The sequence below is a fragment of the Strigops habroptila genome, chromosome 3 (assembly GCF_004027225.2).
Source record: "Strigops habroptila isolate Jane chromosome 3, bStrHab1.2.pri, whole genome shotgun sequence".
NCBI classification, from domain to species: Eukaryota; Metazoa; Chordata; class Aves; order Psittaciformes; family Psittacidae; genus Strigops; species Strigops habroptila.
This window is the reverse complement of record NC_044279.2, coordinates 69085018-69107068: the sequence shown is the minus strand read 5'-3', so window position 1 is coordinate 69107068 and position 22051 is coordinate 69085018. Positions and strand designations below refer to the sequence as shown.

Sequence of the window (22051 nt, the reverse complement as noted above, 5' to 3'; positions counted from 1 at the left end):
AATAGAAGTTTGCCTTTCTAAAACTGAATAAATAATTCCTGGATATACAACCAAACCAAAGTACTTTTCCAACAACAGATATCCCACACTCTCCCATGGGCCAAAATGTACAAGACAAAAAATGGGGAGTGGGGGATACACACCCTATGAATGTTCTTAAGTTTTTGAACCTCAAGAAATTGATTTATTAGGTTCTGTTAAAATGGATGAATGTTTGTATTTTAATTATTTTTGCACATTATGTTTGTATTTTTCCCCGAGGCGTCTTCCTGTTTCTTCTTGAGTTTATTTACACTATATTAAAAATTATAAGGAAAAAATTATCAGAGATTTAAATGAATATGAATAAATTGAATGTAAAAATCTGAAGCAAATCAGTCTCTACTTATTATGTGTTTATAAACTTTTTGTCCCTCAAGCACAAGTCTATAAGTCAAACTTCTGTGAAAATTAATTTAATCTGGTTTATTAAATTGAGTATATGCAAGAAAAAAAGGTAAATGTATTTCCTCTCTCTCCTGGATGCACTCTCTTGCTTTTGATATGCTTTGGTCGGGGGATTCAATTGGAATTATTTTAAAAGCCCTACTGAAATTATTAAAACTAACCAGCATAATTAGGTTGAGAATTTTGTCCCTGCTGTAATATTTCATAAGTATTAAACAACATTCTGTGAGGTTATGACTCTCTGCTAAATCACCCGAGTACTCAAGTATTTTTCTGCAATGCAATGGTCAGCCCTATCAAATTAAATATTATATGATAAGCATGAAAGGACATACTCTTCTGAACTGGTTCGAGTTCTCTGGTTTGCATATATGGTTTTTCTCCTCTTTTCACTGTCTCCGCTCATCATCTTCATAGGCTGCTCCCTTTTGGAGTGGTGATCTGCACTGTTAACAATCTCATCTGCTACCTAAAGGGAGTCTTTTACTTCTAGTTCACAAGCTGGAGTACTGGGGGTCTGTCTTTTCCACAAAGCCCAACTCTTAACTGAAAGAGCTGCAGACCTTCCTTCAGCATACGGAACAGCTCAGAGCACCAAGAGAGGAAAAGATATATGTTGCACAAGGAGAGAAACACCTTTTGTTTCACAGCTTTTTTACCTCTGGGAATAGCGCACCTCTATTCACAGTCGTCTCCTTCTCCTCTTGCAGAAATCTGCTCTGCGGAGGAAGTGTGCTGCCTGCAAGATTGTGGTCCACAATGCATGCATGGAGCAGTTAGAGAAGGTAAGACATTGCCATCTTCTGGAGCCTGATATGGACAACACTTAAATCTTACTGAGGTTTCAGTGTGGAAAATGCCATATGTCAAGTTAGGTTTTCTTAGCTGTTTTACCACTATATTTCTTGACTTTAAATTCCATCTTATGTTTTAAAACACATTTCTTTAAACCCTGTGAACCATTAAAAAAAAAAAAAAAGGAAAGAAAAAAGGAAGAAAACACCAAAAACCCAAGCCAAAACCCAAACAAAACCCAAACAACAAAACCCCCCATGGAATGCTTTCACATTTTTTATGTTTAAAAAATAATTTCCCTCTACTTCTAGATTGAAAATTGAAGCTAGAAAATGCAAAATCCTGTCATATACAAAATGGGACTCTCAAAATTCATCAACTAAACCCAGCATAATTCATCTTACGACAGCTATATTTGTCACAAGCAAAGCAGCACAAGATGCTACTATGAACATTTTTCACGGTATTTACTAGACTGTAGTATTTTCTCCTCAAAACTTTGCTTTTTAGTACCAGCATTTTTTTGTGAGCATCTGTCCTGCTTCTCAGTTCCTTCAAGGAGCCCTTGTCACCCCCAAGCACTTATAGAATATCTGTCATTGACTCCAGTCTTCCCCACAGTGATTTGCCTTCATTAAGCTTAACTGGTAATGTGTTAAAGAAATCTCCCCCCACCCATTTCTTTCTTGGTGGGATATGTGTAAAGAAATATGAGTGGGAATATCCCCACTGATTTCATTAGAGCTGCGTTTTCACTCCTGTATGTTTTGCAATGTTGTCCTTCATAAAAGAAAGAAGTTAATGCATGACAAATTTATAGCAGCAACCCTTTGGAAAGAGTTTTTTCCTTTCCAAGTATTTGCCTTGTGTTGACAAATGTCATAGTGATTGCTGTAATACCAACTTGGAGAGGTACCATTTCCACCCCCGATGCTTTTACCCACAGTGAAATTAGCATTAGCACACACTTTCAGCATAAAGTGTTACCAGTGAATTTTTCATGACTGACTTCATCATCAGCAGTGCTCATTGACTCTCCATAGCCCAGCGAGCTGGTGGCATTGCCAGCCAGAGCAAATGAGCACTTAGATAAAACCCCATTCTGTTGAGCTTGTTAATGCCATTCTGAAGACCATGAAATTTACTTCTTAGCAGAAGATTTTCTAAAGTCTACATCCTTCTTAAAGCCTGTGGAGTTTAAAACTGGTACGTAAGTCTTCTGCTTGGCCCTCTCTGCAAAGGTGTACATTTGTAAGTAAAATGAACGTAACCTGGGGGTCTTTAGAGGCTGCCGCAACTCCACAACAAAAAAATGAATAGCAATTCCAGGTGAAGAACAATGGAGAAAGATTAATATTGCTATGTCTTTAGTTTCTTCTTAAGCAATGAGTATTTTGTTTGCCTTTTTTTTCCTCCTTTGAGCTATTATTTTGAAGGTCATTATTAAACTTATTTATATGGGAAGGGTTGTATTTAAGTTTAGGGAAACTTCATCCTTGCATTTTTGTAACAAAAGCATAGCTGAGCAGTTTCGTTTAGTTGTTTTATTCTTTGAAAGATAGTCACCTTAAGCTTGAATCTATTTAATTTAGTGTATCCTTAACTCACATATCCTTTGGTCTTTTCCTATGCCTCTCTCCAGCATATTTTTTTCTCTGTACACTGGGATTTGCAAAAAGATCTCACAGAGGTTAGGTTTCCAGCTCCTATTAACTTTTGAGACTGCAACTTAAATCCTCTTTGATTGCAAATGACCTTTTTCAGAAAAAACAAACCCAACAAAAAACCCTTGCCAAAAACCCACACCAAACTCCCCAAACCAACCAAAACCCCAAAACAACAAAAAAGCCAAAACAGATGAAATGATTTACTTCTAGGCCAGGGGGAGACAGTTTACACAGTTGAGCTAAGCAGGTAGCAATAGCATTAGTGAAGATGAGGGTTGTGTAGAGGTCTAGCAAGGAGAATTATTATGGCATATGAAAAGAGATTTGCTGGCATCCAAGTAAGTTATTTTGTTCAGCTAGTGAAGCTAATATTTTAGTAGATAATAACAATTTTAGAAACCTGACCTAGATCAACATATTGGAATAAATTCTTTCTTCGCTCGTTTTCAGTTCTAACTGCTTTATTTTAATGCCAGATTAATTTTCGCTGCAAACCAACTTTCCGAGAAGGAGGCTCCAGATCTCCAAGGGAAGTAAGTAATAGACAAATGAAGATTGCCTTTCATTTGATTTGTGTGCTGATCCACCTGGTGCAGACCTGCAGCAGTGCTTTTAGATTCAGAGGAATCTCAGACAGAGTATTGGTTTCCAGTGGGACATGTTGTCCTCTCCAGAATAAATGTAAAATGAATTCTAGCTGAAGCACTCCATTACTTACCCTGACAGAAACAATTTTATCTTTCTGTTGTTTCTTTTTCCATTCATCCAGCTATTCTGTCTTTTTTTTGGTTGCATTTCTATATTTTTTCTTCCTTACCATTGAACTAATATTTTTTTCTCTATTTACCTCTCCTTTCACTTACCTATCCCTGCTTTTCTTTCTTTTCCCTATAAGCATCTCTAGTATCCTAAGACTTTTTCAGTAAAAAAAAATTAATTAATCAAACATTCAAAACTCTTATAATTTGCCTTCAGCAACTGTATGAATTCAGATCCTTTGAAGGTGCTGGGTATTTATTACTGTTATATTTATATATCTGTCTTACATAGTTAGAAGCCAGTGTTTCAAAAACACCTCTTAACTTTTATAGTTGATTTGGTGGCCAGCTTGCTCTTAGCAGAGGTAGCTCAATTCCCTTCCACATCAATGTTTCAATGTTGGCTGGTACAACAGCATGGCACAGGCATACCCCTTCTAACCCCCTTGCCTGCACAGTAGCAGGGACAGCCCACCTCTTGCTGCCATCCTGGATGCAAGTAGTCCAAACATGGAGAAAACACTGCTTCAATGACTGCTTCTTCTTCCCTTCCTTCCCTTCTCCTGCATTGACTTGTGATTTTTTGTGTTACAAGGTTGTATTGCCAAGCAGAAGAGTGGGGTCCCGTATTGTGGCTGAACACAGCAGTGGCTGGGCACTTCTGCGCTCTGTATTTAGGTGATGATTATCTTTGCATCATATGATGAACTTCCTTCTTTTTGTGGAAGAGTACCAAGAGAGTAGTTCTGGCCACACTTCAATATGGATAAAGAACACCATCTCATCCTTGTTCCTCCTCCAGTTTTGGCTGTGTCTGGGGTTTCCCATCAGGGCTGCTGAATTTTACTCCAGAGATGATTGCATTGGCTGAAAGGACCTTTTCTTTGGTGTCTGTAAACTAATTTCACACAGATGGTAACACTAAGTCCAAACTGCCATTGCTTCCTATAATGCGTCTTTTTGTCCTTCTTTTGTAGAACTTTGTCCGCCATCACTGGGTGCACAGGCGGAGGCAGGAGGGGAAATGTAAGCAGTGCGGAAAGGTAAGATTTCCAGTGAAGCACAACACCAGGCACTTATGAATTCAGGGTAGCCAGTTGGTCCTTCTAGTCACTGAAATCCTTCTATCCTAAACACTTGGCCTCTTTTAAGGGCTGACGACAAGCCTAATATGTTGTGTGGGAGCAGCCCTGATTCCCATGTGGGAAAAGAAATGGCAGCTGCATCTGCAGGAATGAGCACATCATGTGTTCCTGGGACATGTTGCTTCACTGGCTGCTGAAAATGAGGAGGAGGAAGGCTGTGGCTCCTTGAGCTTCTTTCTTCATTAAGCTAAGCCTGTGCCAATATGGTGTTCTTGTAGTGCTTTCCTCTGTGCCAAAATTGTGACGCCCTATTTTTTCAGGCTTTTGGAAAAAGAAAGCATGTTGCTTTCTTTCTACCCTCACAGACTCTAAGATTTGTGAGACTGTTCCACATTTCCTCTGCTGCACACATTGTAAAGGTTTATTTCTAAAAAGCTACAAAAAGGGGGTAAGAAGTACCTTACCCACCGGAGACATTTCTTCTGAAGTATTATGAAACCCTGAAATCTGTTGAGAGGTATTAAAAAAGAATCTAATTAACACAGGGGTTTAATTTCCTTTCTTTAGCACTATATTATACTTTTGCCTTCCTCTTAGCACGAACTAGTAAGGCTGTGTCTCATCAACATGGCACAGCACTTAAGTCAGTGGAAAACCAGATTTGTACCTGGATACTGATGTAGGTCATCAGCTACCAGCTGCAACAAGGTATGCATTAAAACTGTGGTGTCCTTTTGTGGCAGTTAGCATGGGAACAGTGCAGCATTTGCTTGGCATACAGCATTCTTATGGTCTGGCTTTTTCAATGGTATTGCCTTCCTCCTCTGCAATTTTGGCCGGGATCTCCCCTAGAGGCATTAGGAGTATTGCCTTCCTCCTCTGCCATTTTGGCCTGGATCTCCCCTAGAGGCACTAGGAGTTGATTTTGCAATAGGAGTACTTACTGGCTATCATATCGAAACCTGTGCTGGGTACATTCATGTGGGCAACATGACTAGTACATCTTAAAATTCCTATCAACCTTGACTCATATGAAGAAGTTCACAGTTTCCCCCTTAAATAAGAAATATTCAGTTAAGACTAATATGGGTGTATTTTAGTAGAGTTGTTCTTTGTCAAGAAACAGAAAGGATTAAGGAAAACGATGACAAGAAAAAATATCTCTTTGTATTTTTTGGTTAAGCAGTCTCCCATTACAGCAAAATACTTGCTTGTCTTGTGCTCCACTGTTACATTTTTTATACATCTGAGTGAGAACCATCTTTTATATTCTCTTGTCACACAAGAAAAAAGGAAAAAAACTATCATTTTAATGGAGTGGCAGTAAATTTAAAGCAATAAAAGAACGCATTATTCATGGAATACCTAGTGATTCTGGTAGGTCTCATTGTTGTGTAATATTAGTCCTATCCCATGGCTGGAACTGGATATTAAGTATTTTAATGATCATTAATAATAATTTGAGTAAAGAAAGTATTTTAAAAGTACCTATCTCATGTTTCAAATCATAAACATTAATTAAGGAATTAATGCTTCCCAACATACTTACGTGGCTTTATATGAGTTGTAAAAATACCTGGCTTTCCTACAGTAATGTTATATTGGAATATCTTTGAGAGCATTAAAAAAGGAACAAATATCATCAAAAAATATGAGCCAAAAAAATATTAGTAGCCCTAACACTGATGTGAAAATACTCTTTAAAGATAAATATGTTTGAGAATATAACCAAAGCATATTGGAGCTAGTAATCCCTATGTGCTCTGTTTGCATGCATGGGTGTCTGTTAATGTGGACTTTGATCCTGGTTATTTAGACAGATGTAATTGTCAATGCAAGATAGGGATTCAGATTCCTCAAAACATATTTCCTCTGGTATGCACCACTGGTTATTTCTACGGGAGCAGGTCAAAGCATGGGTTTTCATGTGTTATATATGAATTGGGTGCCAGTGAATCAGGGCCAATCAGGTACTGTTAGGCTGCTATTCTCACACAGCTGAAAAGAATTTTCTATCCCAAAAATTCTAAATTTGTGCAGAAGGCCTCCTTACATGATCCAGGAACAATATAGCTGAATTTTAGTTTTCCTTCTCACGGATGGAAGGCGGAAAAGATAATTTCTGGTGAAATATGGGGGGGGGGTCCGCATCAAATCTCACTGTGACCTGCAGTGCATCGCTTTATTAGTTCCTTTATTTGTAAAGCTAGCTTTCAAATAATTGCTATCTTACCTTAAACATGTATCTTTAGGAAGAATTAGCTTACATTTTAAGGCAATTTGAGGAAGAAGAGTGGTATTTTATTGCTGCTTGTCATTAATATGTTTTTCTCTAATGACTCTCTAAAAGCCAAATGGCTAACTGAATAAATGAAAAACGGTCCATCCAGAATCAGACAAGCTGCTCAGTCCATATGTTTAAAATACAAAACTGATGGGTCGTGGAATTAATGTACTGAATTTTAGGTTTTTATTAGTAAAGGCTTTAGGAGAGAACAATTTCTCCCTTGATTGTTACAAGGCAGAACAAATCAAAACGTTTCATGCCCATGAGGGGCTGAAATAATTTTTTCTTAATACGCTTTGGGACAAAAAGAGTGAGATTTGTGAGAAACATTAAGAAGCACTAGGATAAATGAATAAGATTAGACCATTTTGTCCACTGCCAGACCTCTGTTCCAGCACTCATATCATACTTACTGTCACTTTGTTCTTGTGTCCACACTTAATGGCAGACTAGATCTGCTCAGCCAGAAGCAGCTGGCCGGTTTGTCTATGTGAAGCCATTTGACCATGTTCTATTACTAAACCTGAATATACCAAATCAACATCGTTATGAAGAATCTGTTCTTTAAATTTCTGTGGATGTAAAACCTGAGACATTAGGGGAAGGATTTAAAAAAATTAAAAAACTAGGCAGAGGTGACACAAGCCTCTTTAGGAACAGGCCGTAGTTGTTGGTGTGGTCCATCTGCAAGCTGTAGTCGAGAGAGGCTTGATAAAAGCCAATGAATAACAGATCCAGACAACCGCAAATCTGAAATTTAAGCAGTGATGGTGACTATGACAAACTGTTCAATGACGTTCTGGACTTTCTGCCTCTGGCTAAAATTATTTTCTTTTCAATTCTTTCTCGGGCTAAAACAAGCTTTAACCGAACACAAACTTTTAGGCTGTAGTTTACCATTTGTTGTCTGTGTTATATGCAAGAAGGGTGTACATGACTCAATGGTGTTTTCCAGCCCTAGAATTTAGAGCAAAGTGATATGTCTGCAGAAATTGCATTTGCATTCTACAAAATGAAACTTCTGTAGGGGAATAGAATCTCACATCTGCTGGTAATGATGGGCTTTTTTCTTTTTAAAACTATAAAGAAGTATTTTCTTTTATCTGTTTGATCTGAATTGGGCCATCTTGGTTTTTTGGAACTTACTAAAAAGATTTTGGTCTGAGTCAGCTCAGTAAAACAATAAACTTAATTCCCCAATCAGAACGTTTCCACACAGACATTCTATTTGATTCCACTCTGTATTTAAAAAAAAAAAACCCAAACAAAAAAAGCATCCCAAAACGCACCAACAAAACCAAATTCTTGTTTGTATTTAGAGAAAACAAGACTGCAGTGAGAGAATGTTTTGTTCAACAGAAAATCTGAATGTCAGGTCTGTATAAATCCATTACAATAGGCATTCGTACTCTATTTCTTCTTCCATTGTTTTTAACTGTAAAATCTAAGAAGCAGCATAAAATTTTGGAGAAGTGTTTTTAAAAGTGTGAAAATGCACCAGTTGAAGAGCCTTCTCTATGAATCCTGTCATCGTTTATCCCCCAGAAATCCGTTTGGTGGTTAAGAGCTTTGAGGATGAACCAATGTATCTGACTGATGAATGGATTTAGCCTGGCACACTCACCTGTCAAGAGCTAAAGATGTGAATTTTCTTGTTGTCAGAGGAATTTAATCCTTTTTTTTCCTGCTTACTCTAGGGCTTTCAGCAGAAATTCTCCTTCCATAGTAAAGAGATTGTGGCCATCAGTTGTTCCTGGTGCAAGCTGGCGGTAAGTGAACAATACTCAGGGAGACTGGTAGCAGCTTCACTGAGTGGCCACACTGCAAGTAATTTTGTTTTTCATGGCTCTCAGGGTTCCCTCTCTGTGTATCACCCCCAGTTTTGCTGTTTCTGTTTCTTTCCCTCAAAGACACCATAACACCACCTGGCTGACACAAGAAGAGTCTTGCTGAGCAACATAGTTGCTGGTTACCTCCATCGGCACCCTGCCACTGTTAGCTCAGACAGCCGAAGGGCTTTTAATGCATACAGCTGCGTTAGACTAGCTTGTGGTCTTCAATCTTTGATCTGTATTTAAGTAGGAGTGATTTTTTGTAAGAAGGTATGGGAAGATGCCTTTAGGGAAGATGATCTTCAGTTATATGTTCCTAAAACTCCGTGGTTTGCAGGGCTTGAAGACGGTAGAGTTGGGAACATTCCTCTAGTTTTTGTGCCATCACCCTCTTCTTTCTCTCCATGTTTCCTCTTTATCTTTCCTGGCCTTCTTATCCACTCTACTCTTTTCTCCTCTTCCAGTTTCATAACAAAGTCACCTGTTTCATGCTACATCACATTGAGGAGCCATGTTCCCTGGGGGCTCACGCTGCTGTCATTGTGCCTCCAACCTGGATCATTAAGGTGAAGAAACCTCAGGTAACTGCATGCTGATGTCTGTTTCTGAAGCTGTATGGCTGTGCAGGGCCAACCTGGCTTCGCTGCTCGGTAATCCTTAACTAAGGCATGCTTGTTCAACCCTGAAACCCAGCATACATCCATGGTGATTATGAACCTGTATCCTCCTGCCCCTCCATTCAGCCCTTCAGTAGATTTCCCTGTTTGGGATGATTAGCAACAAATATGACTTTTGTTCTGAGCAAATCCAGCTCAGATTTATTCCTGTAACTGTGAGTTCAGTGAGCATATTGCAATAAAATCCCCTGTGTTGTAGGCAGTCAAGCATGTTTCATTAAATAGAGCTGAGCAAATACAGGGAAAACCTGTTCACAAACATTGACTTGAACTGCAGTAAGAATTGGCTGTGGCTGAACTGGCATCCCTCTGAATTTGCCATCAATGGACATTTAAACAATCATGTCTTATTTACATCAGTGCTTGCTGAAAGTCAGCAGTAAGCCCATATGCTCATTTAGTTGCAGGTAATGAGCATTAGACTTCAAAGCTTTTGCAATGGATGTGATATATCTTGGAGAAGATAATTCACTGGTGAACACAATAGGGATCCAAAAGAGAGCTGGCCAAAAATTAAAACAGGATTCACATCATGCAAGAAGTATTATATTTTATTTTTTTTTTTCCCCTTTGGAAGTCTGTTTTCACTTCAGACTGAACTGAAAGAAACAAACACTGAACAGGGAGTCAGAAATGCTGGTAAAAGTTTTATTTCAGAAGCACTGAAACAAATCTTTTTTTTTATTTCTGAAATGAAGTGTCTAGGATATTAAACTTTCCCACTTATGCTTTCTTGTAATTTTCCTCCACTGACAGGAATGCTGGTTTTATAGAGTAGTGTTGTGTGGTTCTTAATGTCAGTGTGTCCATCCTTGGGAAGTGACGCAGGGCTTTCTGGCTCCGTGTCCTGGTTGTCAACAAGAAGCTGAGAAGTTCAGGCTGTAGGTAAGGCATTACAACAAAATCAGTCCCTTGAAACTGGAAAAAGGTCTTAAGTGGTGACACTGCTCAGTTTTTATTTCTAGTCTAGGGATATGGCTGTCAGATTTGTGCATAAGTAGCATTTCTAACAAGCTGGATATTAAAGATGAGGGGGGGAGGAGAGAGAGTAAGTGAAAGCATATATATAGAATAATCAAAAAGTTGACTGAAAAGACCACTATTTCTTCTTTAGGCCCAGAAATAGTAGGCAAGATTTCTAGACACCTCCACTCTGAGAAAACAGGTTTATTTAGCATTTGTATTTATTCCCCACACTCTTCTTTCTTTGTTAGTTTTACCCCAGCCTCCTCCAGAGAAATCTTTTTTCCTCTGTTGTTGGAGCACCTGTGTGAGTTCTTGGCAGGGACTTAATCTCCTTGGCTAATTTTCAACACCTGTGTGGTATCTGATAGGTGTAGTCATGTCTGACCTTACTAATAGTAGCCTTTCTTAGATCTTTTAAATTTAAGTTCAATTTAATTTTTAGGGGGGAAAAAAAAAAAAAAAGAAAAATTTTGACTCTTGTAATTTTCTTTTGATTTGGCACTTGGCCAAAGCAGAGTACCTTCCTTATAATATTTTCAGAAAGTTTTCTTTCTTGTCCATTATTTTTGCACAGAAGTTCAAATAAGAAAATAAATCTGATCTAGTTAATTATGATCCATGGGAAAAATGCTTTTAAATAAAGGTTTAAAATGCGACACTAAAATAATATATCTGTTAGAATTGTGTGCCTGAGTCATAAGCAGAGAAGGAAGTACTTCAATCTAATATTCCCTCTTCATCACATCTCAAGTCCTTGAAATTCATGGTCAGTAGCATGCAAAAACCTTATCCTGAGTAATTGAAGCATTAGATAAATCAAAATGGTATTTAGCACAGACAATGGGCATATTGCCATGAAACTTATTAACAGTACCCATTGCGATATTAGTTCTGGGGAATGCATCCTTATTGCTGTAGAAAAAACTGATACATCTTTCAGATGTGTTTTCAGATTTTTGGCAGAAGTCTTGTTTACTTATTTATTATTTTTTTAGGAAATATTTTCTCCTCTCCTGCTGTTTCTGGCCAGCTCTCCTTCTGTGTATTATGACCCTCTTCACCCTGTATGAACATTTGGTAAACACTATGAAATATTCACTGCATTCAATCCACAGAATACAAACACAATATTCACTAATTTTTGTAAATTCAGATAGTAAATAAATGTGCAAGCAGCAATCTGTTTTTCATATATTCCACAATTGGAATAAATCTGGCTAATAGCATTTAATTATAAAATATTTCCTCAGCTCTAATTAACTACTTACATCAGTCACAGGCAACTCCTGGACTGAATTCCCTACTCATATGAAATTGATTTTAGTGGTGCCTTCATCCTGTTTGTTGGTTGTTTCTTTTAAGCAAATAAGATGGCTTTTTGTAGCAAAACCTTGCCCTGATTTTTAATTTTTTTTTTCTTTTTATTGCTACAAAAATGGGTTTCCATGCTTATTTTATACAATGTGGCTCACTACCTTTCAAATATTGGACTTGAACGAAGAGCACACTCCCCCTCTGATTACCAGCAACATTGTGATAGAGAAGCATCATGCTGTAATTGGTTAAGGACAAATCTCTGCTGATGACCTATATTCTAAATGGGGAGCTTTTGCTTCTTGCAAGCAATTGATTGCAAGATGAATAATCAGAATGGTTCAAATAGGCTTGGAATTGGTGGTAGCCCTGTGTATAATGAGCCATTTACATGAATGGAAAACTCCCAATACCTCTTCCATATCATCCGTATTGTGAGCCACTTCTGTAACTTCTTTACTGATTTCCAATGTTTCTGTACTGCATTAGCAGCACTTTGATACCAGTTCTAGTTTCCTGGGGTTCAAATCAATTCCATCTCCTAGTTCACGAAAGCAGGTCACACCTGTTGACTGGTGGTATTTTTTTTAAGGTGAGGTTTGGTAGCCCAAAAGGTGTTAGGTCTGGGAATGGACTTGCTATATGCTTGCACTGTAGGAGAAAAGTGATTATTAAACAATAATAAAGAGGATCTGGCTGATGTACTTACTGGTTCAGCCTGCCTTCTCTTTGGGAAGGCAAAGGCAGTAACTGTAAAAGTCCAAGTTTTTCTCTTCAAGGTAAGCATGGTGTTTTCTTCTTCTTCTCTTTTGAGGATGTTGAAAAAGTGCTAGTGAATATTTATATTTCCAGGTTTATTTCTTTATTGTATCAATTGCTTAGTACAGCTGGCTTGTTCAAAGGTGGTTTGTGAACAACCAGAAGATGGTCAAGATTGACCTTCTCAGAGGCTGTTTGTTATTTGAAGTCATGTGAAGCCCAGCATGCTGAAAACCTTTGAAAATGAAGGCTGAATTTTTGTAAAGGAAAAGGCTGAAAGGGTCCGTTGGATTTGCTTGAGGTAGTCTGTGGCCCTCATGCCACCCAACACCATACAAGGACTTCAATTCTGTTCATCTAGCTAAGCTTGCTGATAACTATGCTGACCATTCAATAATTCCAAAAATCTTTTTTCGAAGATGGCCAAACTGACATCCACAAAGGAGAGGTTTCCTCTCTAGAGGCAAGTTAGGATTTGCATATGGTGCCCATTTAAAGGTATGCTTCGCTATCAGGTACTTTGCTGAATAACGTTTTACGTTCATAAAATACTCATCACCTTGTTATGTGGACAAGGTAGTATGCATTTATTTCTTCAGTGTGCAAAGGCTGATGATTACTCCTGGCTGTTATTCTTCTGCATGTTTGCAAGAGAACCTGCATACATTTTAAACAGGTTTTTTCACCTTTCATCTGCTATGGACATGCAGTTGCAATCATTGTAGCAAAGCTTTAGGTTCTCTTAACACTAGGTTAAAAGTTGCATGGTTTAAAAAAAAAAAAAGGTGAAATAACACAGTTGTGACATAGCATATATTAGTGCCATTTTGAGTGTGGAAATTAAGATTGGTATAATAATGAATGAAAGCTTAGACTAAAACTGTTTCTCTAATATAGCTGTATGCCTCTTCCTGCGCCAGTCATAGGCAAGAGAAAAGATATGTCATAATGGGATTTAATGATGACTCCATTTAAACATTTTCTATTCTTTAAAATTAGTCAGGATTTTACTGATCTGCCTTTGCCCCTTCCAGAAGAACTTCACTGGGTTTAGGTGCATCCATTGTGGAAATAGAATAACAAATACAGTCCTTTTTCCAGAGGTAGAGTTAAGTATTCGCCTAGTATGATACCTAACTGGAGCTACAGGCTAATGTTTTCCAGCAAAATTCACTGCACTTTACCAACAGGGTCAGTGTTTTGAATTTTACCTGGAGAGACTGGAGCACAGGGAAAAGGCTTCATATGCCCATGACCTTTCAGCAGACTGCTGGCAAGACTTGTAGATAGACTAGATCTGCCTCTTTGTCCTGTGTTTCACCCCACTCCAGGGAGAATCCTTCACCAGAGAATAGCTGAGGAACTAGGCTAAGACACCCACAGGAGGCAGCTTTGAGTGTAATGTCCCAGTGTTTCTATTGACATAAAGACTTCTGTCTACAGACAATCAGATTACTGAGGTAGGCCAATGACAGATTGAGCAGATGATATTGTCAATGCACTTGCATAATCAGTGCAGTCTTTGTGGTTTATCATGCTTTCAAGATCGCTTTGTATCTGGATAGAGAAGAATACGAATACTTCTTTAGGTGTTTTCTCAAAATATGGTATAAAAGGGCAAATGTTGTGTAATTGCTCTGCAAGCTATCTTGTCTTCAGTAGTTTCAGTAAGCAACAAGGCCTGACTGTATCCTGGTCCACAAGGAATTTTGTAAGGTGACAAAAAGCATGGGACCTTGCGCTCTGCATCAGGCTTTTCTTTGGGTAAAAAAGGACAGTGCCTTTAGGTATTTAAGCTAGATAGCTGTTTTTTTTTCTTAACTTCTCAGAGATAAAGAAACATTAACTTCCGTATGTGGTGTGTTGTATTGAAGTCTTGAAATTCTGAAAGTGGTTCTTATGTGTTAAACAGAATATAGAAGCTATTCTTGTTAATGTTGGTTAGCAAGCAGGATTAAGGACAGATGTCACTGCTTACAGATTTGGTCATCTCTGGTCATCGATTCTTTTCATTAGTGGTATACTTTTGAATAAGCTCAGGACAGAAATGAACTTTTGGATGAGCTGAGTGGATCTTGCTTCCCCTCTTGAAGCCAGGAAATAAAAAAATCAATAAACTTTCTTCTAATTCCCTGTGTTACTTTATTTTCTGGTGATGTCTAGACTAGAAGTTGAAATACTGAGAAATTATTTACAGTGTTTCCTATAATTCAAAATTTCAATCATATAGAAAGGGTTAAGATTTCCTGTAGGTATGACTTGAGTTACTGAATTAAAATAATTAAAAAATAAGATTAAAATTACCCTCTTCAGACTGTTTTTATCACATCAGAGCACATTCTGGTTCAGTATCATTGAGCAGGCTATTGCCAGCCTGGAGAATAGCTTTGATACAAGTTCTATTTTAATAGGTTCTGCAAAAATACAAGCAGTTTTATGGTCTGTGTGTCTCCCCCCACCTTCCACTGCCCGTGTAGTTAAGTGATATGGTTATTTGAAAACAAAACAAACAAAACCCCCACAAACACCTCCCTCACCCAACTCCTTAAATGTTAACAACTCAGTTTGTTCCTTAGCAGATGATTACACAAGTTTCTTGATAGGCTGGAACTGAGTCCAGAGTGCCAGCATCATACGCCATGGTGGCCTATGTTATGTTGAGTCATAGTGGTTGCCAGAGCTAAAACTTGTTGTTTTCTTTCCTGAAAAAAAACATGAAAAATATCTCATTTATCATGTTTTTTATTACATCTTTATGCAGGTGGTCTCCATACCAGGAGACGAGCCTGATTGGGCAGGAGACTGGAGCCCCGAAGGGGAAACGGGCGTCTCCTACCCCTATTGGGAGGGTTGGCAGGTACAACATGTGGTGTCATGTGAGTCTATGGGAGCATCTGATCTTTTTCCCCCCTCACAGCGTGGGAAAGTTTCCAGTTCCAAAGCACCAGTCTGGTCTCCGTGTGTGGCTTTCTCCATAAACGGTGGTGTGGAAGTGTGAAGCATGCAGCGCATGTAACTTAAATCTCGAGCATGTGCCAGATACTCTTATCATTCTCCAAGTGGACATGCATGGAAGAGCTTCATAAAGGGGCTCTGTCTGGGCCTGTCTTCTAAATTTTGTTTTGCTTTTCATGTATTCTTTTTTCTTTTGATGTAGAACTCATTAAAGACTTCAACGCGGCGAAAGAAGAGAACATCTTTTAAAAGGAAAGCCAGCAAAAGAGGCAATGAAGTAGGTATTCAAGTGCTTTGGAAATCAGGCTCCTTTTGTTTAAATGCCAAAGTGCAGATGTTCAAGTTTAATTTTTTTAATACAGTTTTTTCTCACTGGAAAAATCTACACAGTTGGATTAGTCATGAGAGAGATCAGTTTTGGTAAAACTTGTATGAGAATTTTCAAGAAACAGTATCTCAGAGTCCAGAAGGACCAGCAGCCTAATGAAACAGCATTCTCTTGGGATGTAAGAGACTCAGCTCAGACCCTGGGTTTCCAGTAGGCAGAGCAGGGGTGTGAAACTGGGATTATGAAATCCATGGTGAGTGCACCAATGCAAGGGTCTGGTCCAGTTTGAGGGTGTCTGCCCCAGCAGATCTCATATTGGAAATATTCTGTTTGTGTGAAAATTGGCATTGAGTCGAAGAGGGGGAGAAAACAGATGAATGATATGATGGTTTGATTTACCCTGTAGCTTATAGAAGACTTTGTTTCCAGAAACTGCCTAGTGGATTAGTTATACAGATGAACAGCCTCACGGGAGAGGTGGAGGGAGGCTCACCTCTGTATAGACAGAGCTCTCTGGTTAAGGTTCTCGCTTGGATCATGGGAGAACTGCAGACCAGAATCTTAAATCTGTGTCTGCCACATGCCAGGAGAGAGCCCTCACTACTGGGCTCTCTTGTGTCCCGCAGGATAGGGAGGCAAATAGTTTTCTCATTGACATTTCATGTGGCATTTGTTCAAAGATGGGAGGGCAGCAAGGCCAAGAATTCAAGAGCAGACCATCTGCAGATAAATGCTGATAGAACCTGTCTGTTACTTGGAATTAATGAAATAAGTAGCTTATTCTATTTTCCACTGGAATATTTTTCGCATTAGAAATAGCACTTTATCTGTCTGACACGTTAGGGCTGTATGAATTATTGGGGTGCTTTTTGAAATAACATTATGTAAAATTTTAAAATAGTTTTGGGCTGGCCTGAAGGGATATTTTCCCCCTTTTGTTTTCTTACTCAGCTGTCCCAGCTGGATAAATTAGTCCCAGCTGAGCACCACATTAACATGGCTGTACTATTTCCAGTACCTTTGTACAGAGGTAGCTTTGTTAGAGCTCAGTTAGGTCTCCTGCATGTGTTATGTCAGGGAAACATTCATAGCTTGTACTAAAGCTGTTGCTTGGTTCTGTTTCTCAGGATAACAAAGGTCGGCCATTTGTGATAAAGCCTATCTCCTCTCCGCTCATGAAGCCACTGCTGGTCTTTGTCAATCCAAAAAGTGGAGGGAATCAGGTAAGAACATCACCTGGATCCAGGTCACAAAGTTTTGATTTAACAACAGTGTTTTTGCAAATGAGACCAGTTTTTGGTCAGTCAGATAGGAAAAACTCTGCAGTCTTCAGAAGAGGTCCTTGTTGTTTAATGCCCTTTCTGATTATGGGTAGATGGAATGGATACTAGAGTATTTGAGCAGTTGCATTCCTATCTTCAGATTGTTGAAAGGAATCTAAAATGGTAGTTCAGAGGTTTTCAGAAGACTTAAACTTTCCACAGAAAATTTAGATTGCCAATGAAGTGTCAGACTTTTATCCAAAAAGTGGTTTAATTTTACTAGGAAAGCCTTGTGAAGTTAATGAATGTGAAATGACATGTTCCTACAGCATTTAAAAAAGATCATTACTGCTCTTGTACCACAGAGAACCAAGTTTCAGTAACTAACACGCAGAAGACTTCTTTCTTAGAGTTCTTGGAATTAAACCTTACCCAAGTGACTGTTTTGCAGCTTAGTTCTGTCACTTTTTGAATTTTAAATAATCTGAGTACTTTTTGATAAACAGAGCCTTCTAATTGAAAAGATTGATGCAAGGTCCAACAAATGCCTGAAGAGCATGGAGGTTAGCATAGCCACTGCTCACTTTCTCCTCTGTTAGAAGAATTAGGGAGGATATCAAATGAAAATGTGAAGACTCTGATTCAAACCAAAGAAAACAGTTGGTCCTTCTCAAAGTGTGTAGTTCAGCTGCAAAAACTCCTTGCAATAGGATATGATGTGTGCTAAACATTTAGATGGACTGAAGGAGAGCTTTGGAAGGGAAAACCCTGAAGGTTCCTAAAGTCCTGAACTGCAAATAGTTGAGGCTGGGAAAATACGTACAGCAAACATCACATTTATTTTCTCTGTTCTTATACCTTTTCCTAGGCACTTTGACTGCTATTCTTGGTTCTCCACTTAGGGGAAGGTGTTGGATAGAAGCACCATCCTTCTGGAGGGGGGGCTATTGAAAATTCCTGACTGGCACCTCCCAGGCCGTGTCTGAACCCTCATAGGATTCTTAGCCCTCTTCTGCTAGTACGAGATCCTGCCACTTTGTGTCTGGGCAGAACATGAAGGAAGGAAATTGAATGTCTGGAATATGAACCTAAGAGTTGGAGAAACCAGGAATTATATCCTTAGGTGATGGGCTGTTCACATTACACTGAGCCGAGGGAGCATTGGGGCAGCTGTAGCCCCATAGAGTACTCGCCTCCTGCTTCACTAAATGGTAAAGGGGTACAGTTATGAGTATTCATAACAGTATGGTGGTCATGGTGGAGGTCAAAGCAGCCTCATTGCTTGGATGTTGGGCAGGACACTGTTCAGTGTTGCCCCAAGCTTGTTCAACATCTTGCTGCCATGGATGGCTACGGGTGGTGTGGGATTACAGAGGTTTCTTTTTGTTGCAGTTGGTGAGAGGCAGGAGAAAAGGTTGCTGTGAGAACTGAACCTTGGTCTGAATCCAAATACTCGTTCTTGTGAACCATTAGTGATCCGTGTTGTTAAATTTAGTTCCTATGTAGGCATGTGCACCCTACTCAGATTGGTGGGCTGCTATTTTATAGAGCGGTCATCTTTTATGGCTCTTTCTAGTTTGTTATTTTCTTGGGTTATGGTTGCTTTATAAAGCATGGAAAAAAGAAAAGCTATAAAAATATAGTGAATAATGAACATTGTTATTTCTAATAATCATTAAACTATTCACAATTTCCATTCCTTTGATTTTTCTCTCTTCCCAGGGCACGAAGGTTCTCCAAATGTTTATGTGGTATTTAAATCCACGCCAGGTCTTTGATCTCTCTCAGGAAGGGCCAAGAGATGCGTAAGTTCTTAAGCCTTCAGTGCTGCGGACCATAACTCTTTCCTAATCAGAAGAGCAGACAAAGGTCTAGCTTAGGTAGATTAGTAGACTGTGTATGAGTTTTATGCATCCAGGTTTTGGTACTGGGGGGGAGGGCTGCAGTGGTGGCTTCTGTGAGAAGTCCAACTATTTGCTATTCAAGACTCCCAAGTTTTTTATTATTGCAGAAACACCTCCACTACTGATCCTTTCATGATGTATAGAAGTTTTAAGGTACACGTAGAGTTCTCAGAGCTGTGTAATAGAATTAAAGGAGGATTAGGTTCTGTGGTCACTCAGCTCTCTACATTTGAATGTGCCACCTCCATTAGAAGGTGTTTCATTATGCCTGTCTTTCAAGCAACTGAAGGAGTGTATATCTTCCAAGAGTGTTGTTTTGGCTCTCCCATTGGTATCTTAGATCAGCTATCCAGAGAAAGAACTCTGTTAGATGTACTTGCCTTCTCTGGTGTTAAAATAAAAAACACCCCCCCCCCCCCAAAATTACTAGTTGAAGCAGTTGCCATGTTCTATATGCTTCAGAAATGGTGGTTGGGCAAATCCTGATAAGGAACACTATTTTTTGTTTAAAAACCTCAATATCTGTATTTGTTTGCTCTAGGATAAGAAAAATTAAAGATGTTGGCATCTCCAGAGGGAACATGAGAATGTAGCAGTTCAGGTTTAGCATGGGAACATCCTAAACTGATCCAATACTTCTCAGGATGTGCTGTATAACCATGGAGGAGGGCCCCATTTCACGTCTTAGTGGTTTTGTGTGTGTGTAGAAGATATGAAGTGAGCCACAGGGCTCAGGTTGGGTTGGGGCTGATGCTGCCTGCTGATGTCTCCTCACTGCCAAGGCTTTTTCTAATGCTAAGGGTGTTTTTGTTTATTTGTTTTTATTATTATTTTTCTGCTTCCACCCACATCCTTAGCAAAGAATATTTGAAAATGTACAAAGTGTCACTCCACACAAAGTGTCACTCCACAAAATGCATAGAAAGTGCCTGCCTTATGGTTCTGACTTTTTTCCCTTTCCCCCCCCTTCCTTCCCTTGGCTAGGCTGGAGCTGTACAGAAAAGTGCCAAACCTGCGGATTCTGGCCTGCGGCGGGGATGGGACGGTAGGTGGCCAGCGCCTGGCAGCCCCGTGGTCATCAGCCAAGTGATTAAATTCCTTGCCTTTTGCAGTTGTGGGTTTCCCACCTTGTGATGCCTGCAGAGCCAGAGAACATACGCTTGTGAAATCTACTTTTTTTTCTTTTTCAATTTGTTGCGTGGCCTGACCTGTGTAGTGAAGGGACCAGATCCTAATGTCCAAAGTCCTATCTGCTTATGCATAAAGATTTGGTACAGCTTAAAAAAATAAAGACTAACTTTGCTGGCTTTCTCTCACTATTTACACAGATCTGAGGGTCTAGCAGGTTAAGTCAGTGTCTGGAAGCACTGAGTCTTAATTTCTGGTCCTTCCTGTTATTGTCTCCATGATGCCCAAGTACAGTCAAATAATCCTCTGTACCTAAAGAAAGGAAGTTTTCCCACTCTCTTTACAAAGCATCTGTGAGGAAAAATATTGCAGTGGTCATACTACTAGCCTGGGATCTGAAAGATCCAGATTCGGTATTTTTCTTTGCTACTGAATTCCTATGTGTTCTTGGATAAGCAAATAGGGTCAGATCTTCAAAGTGTTTAGTCACCTTCAGTTGGAGGCAGGGTCTGAAGGCCATGAGTGGTAACGGAGTTATTACAACATATTACTCTTTGCAGTACTTAGGGATACTGTAAATCTCAGTCTGTGCCACCGAGTACTCAAATGCAGTTGAAAACTGGCCTTTAATCTCTGCGAAGCTCATTTCCCCAAACATGCATTTGATAACAGGTGTAACAGTAAGTATGGTAAGGAAAATGCATCGCTGTTTGTAAGGTGTAATGACTGGCCAGGATGGCTATATGTAGATGTTTGGGTCAAAGGGAGGATTTTTTTGTTGTTTGTAGAGAGCTGAATCCCTACCCTTAACCCATCACTGCTTGAATTGCTGGGGGAACTTTCTGCTCAGCTTCTGTGGGTTCTTTTAAACCCCCGGCTGTAGGGGTTATTCATACCACTATTTCCTCTGCAAGAGTGAATAAAGACCCCCATGGTGACACTACTGTCTTTCCGGTACCTGGGAAAATAAGATGTTACTAAATTGTGAACTTTCCTTGAGAAAGATGCAAAAACATTGCTTTAGCAGGAGACATAAGCGGCGAAAAAGTGTTTCAGTCTGTTTCTGAAAGTCTTTTTCTTCCATCTGAGGAAGCCAATATTTTAATAGGAAAAAAATTTCATCCCAAAAATAAGAAAATAGAAATGAATGCAACTACACTGAGTCTGACTATCCTGTTTTCCCTTTCAGCAGTGCGAACGACAGGTGGCAGCACCTTCTCATTAGTATGAGCAGCAATCCACTGTTGCCTTTGCTGCAGCTCAGTTTGAAGCAAATTAATATCTAGTTATTCCCAAAGCCATTACATCTAGAAATAAAAAATCTGGCTCAAATGGACTTAATGAATATTCAATGAGACCAGATGTTACCTTGCATTATTGAGGTGAACCAGAACTTATTGTAACTTATTGTAACTTTTCCATCATAGCCGCTTGCTGTTCCTTTCCAGGGCGTAAGTGAAAAGCTTTGCTTTCACATCAGTCAGGAACTTTCTGTTTACAGGGAAATGATAGTTTATGTCATCTGTGATTGAAAACTAATGTGCAAAGTTTAGAAATGACCTCATGTTAACTAGCAATATTGTACTTACAAATTAGTAATTCGAATTTTCTATTTATCAGTTAAGAGCATTTACAGAAATGGTAGGTATTGTAATGATACCTGTACCAGTGGGAGGCTGAGGCACACACAGATGTATGGATTAAGTCAGTGGCAATGACAAAGATCTAATGACAAAGGACTCTTCGAGAAGTCCTGGCCCCAGTGAAGTTGCTGAGACTATTCTGTGTCCCATTATTAATACTGAAGGATAGATTATTATTTTGAAAGGTAGAGGATTACTTACCTCTGAAAATCCCTTAAGGACTCTACTTAGCCCTGATGTGGGG

General features: G+C 39.1%; 1 protein-coding gene across 4 annotated transcripts in view; it reads left to right on the top strand.

The window, feature by feature from the left end:
- Nucleotides 1–22051, top strand: part of DGKI (diacylglycerol kinase iota) — a 215083-nt gene that overhangs the window by 90737 nt on the left and 102295 nt on the right. For 2 of the 4 annotated variants that reach the window (XM_030481043.1, XM_030481045.1), the window contains exons 4-13: nucleotides 1158–1232; nucleotides 3386–3442; nucleotides 4645–4710; nucleotides 8737–8808; nucleotides 9336–9452; nucleotides 15349–15444; nucleotides 15745–15819; nucleotides 16998–17093; nucleotides 18855–18937; nucleotides 20021–20081. In XM_030481043.1, the coding sequence (XP_030336903.1) occupies nucleotides 1215–1232; nucleotides 3386–3442; nucleotides 4645–4710; nucleotides 8737–8808; nucleotides 9336–9452; nucleotides 15349–15444; nucleotides 15745–15819; nucleotides 16998–17093; nucleotides 18855–18937; nucleotides 20021–20081 (741 nt within the window). In that variant the 5' untranslated portion in view covers nucleotides 1158–1214. The remainder of the gene's footprint in view (nucleotides 1–1157; nucleotides 1233–3385; nucleotides 3443–4644; nucleotides 4711–8736; nucleotides 8809–9335; nucleotides 9453–15348; nucleotides 15445–15744; nucleotides 15820–16997; nucleotides 17094–18854; nucleotides 18938–20020; nucleotides 20082–22051) is intronic. The other 2 variants (XM_030481044.1, XM_030481042.1) reach the window with 2 other exon arrangements.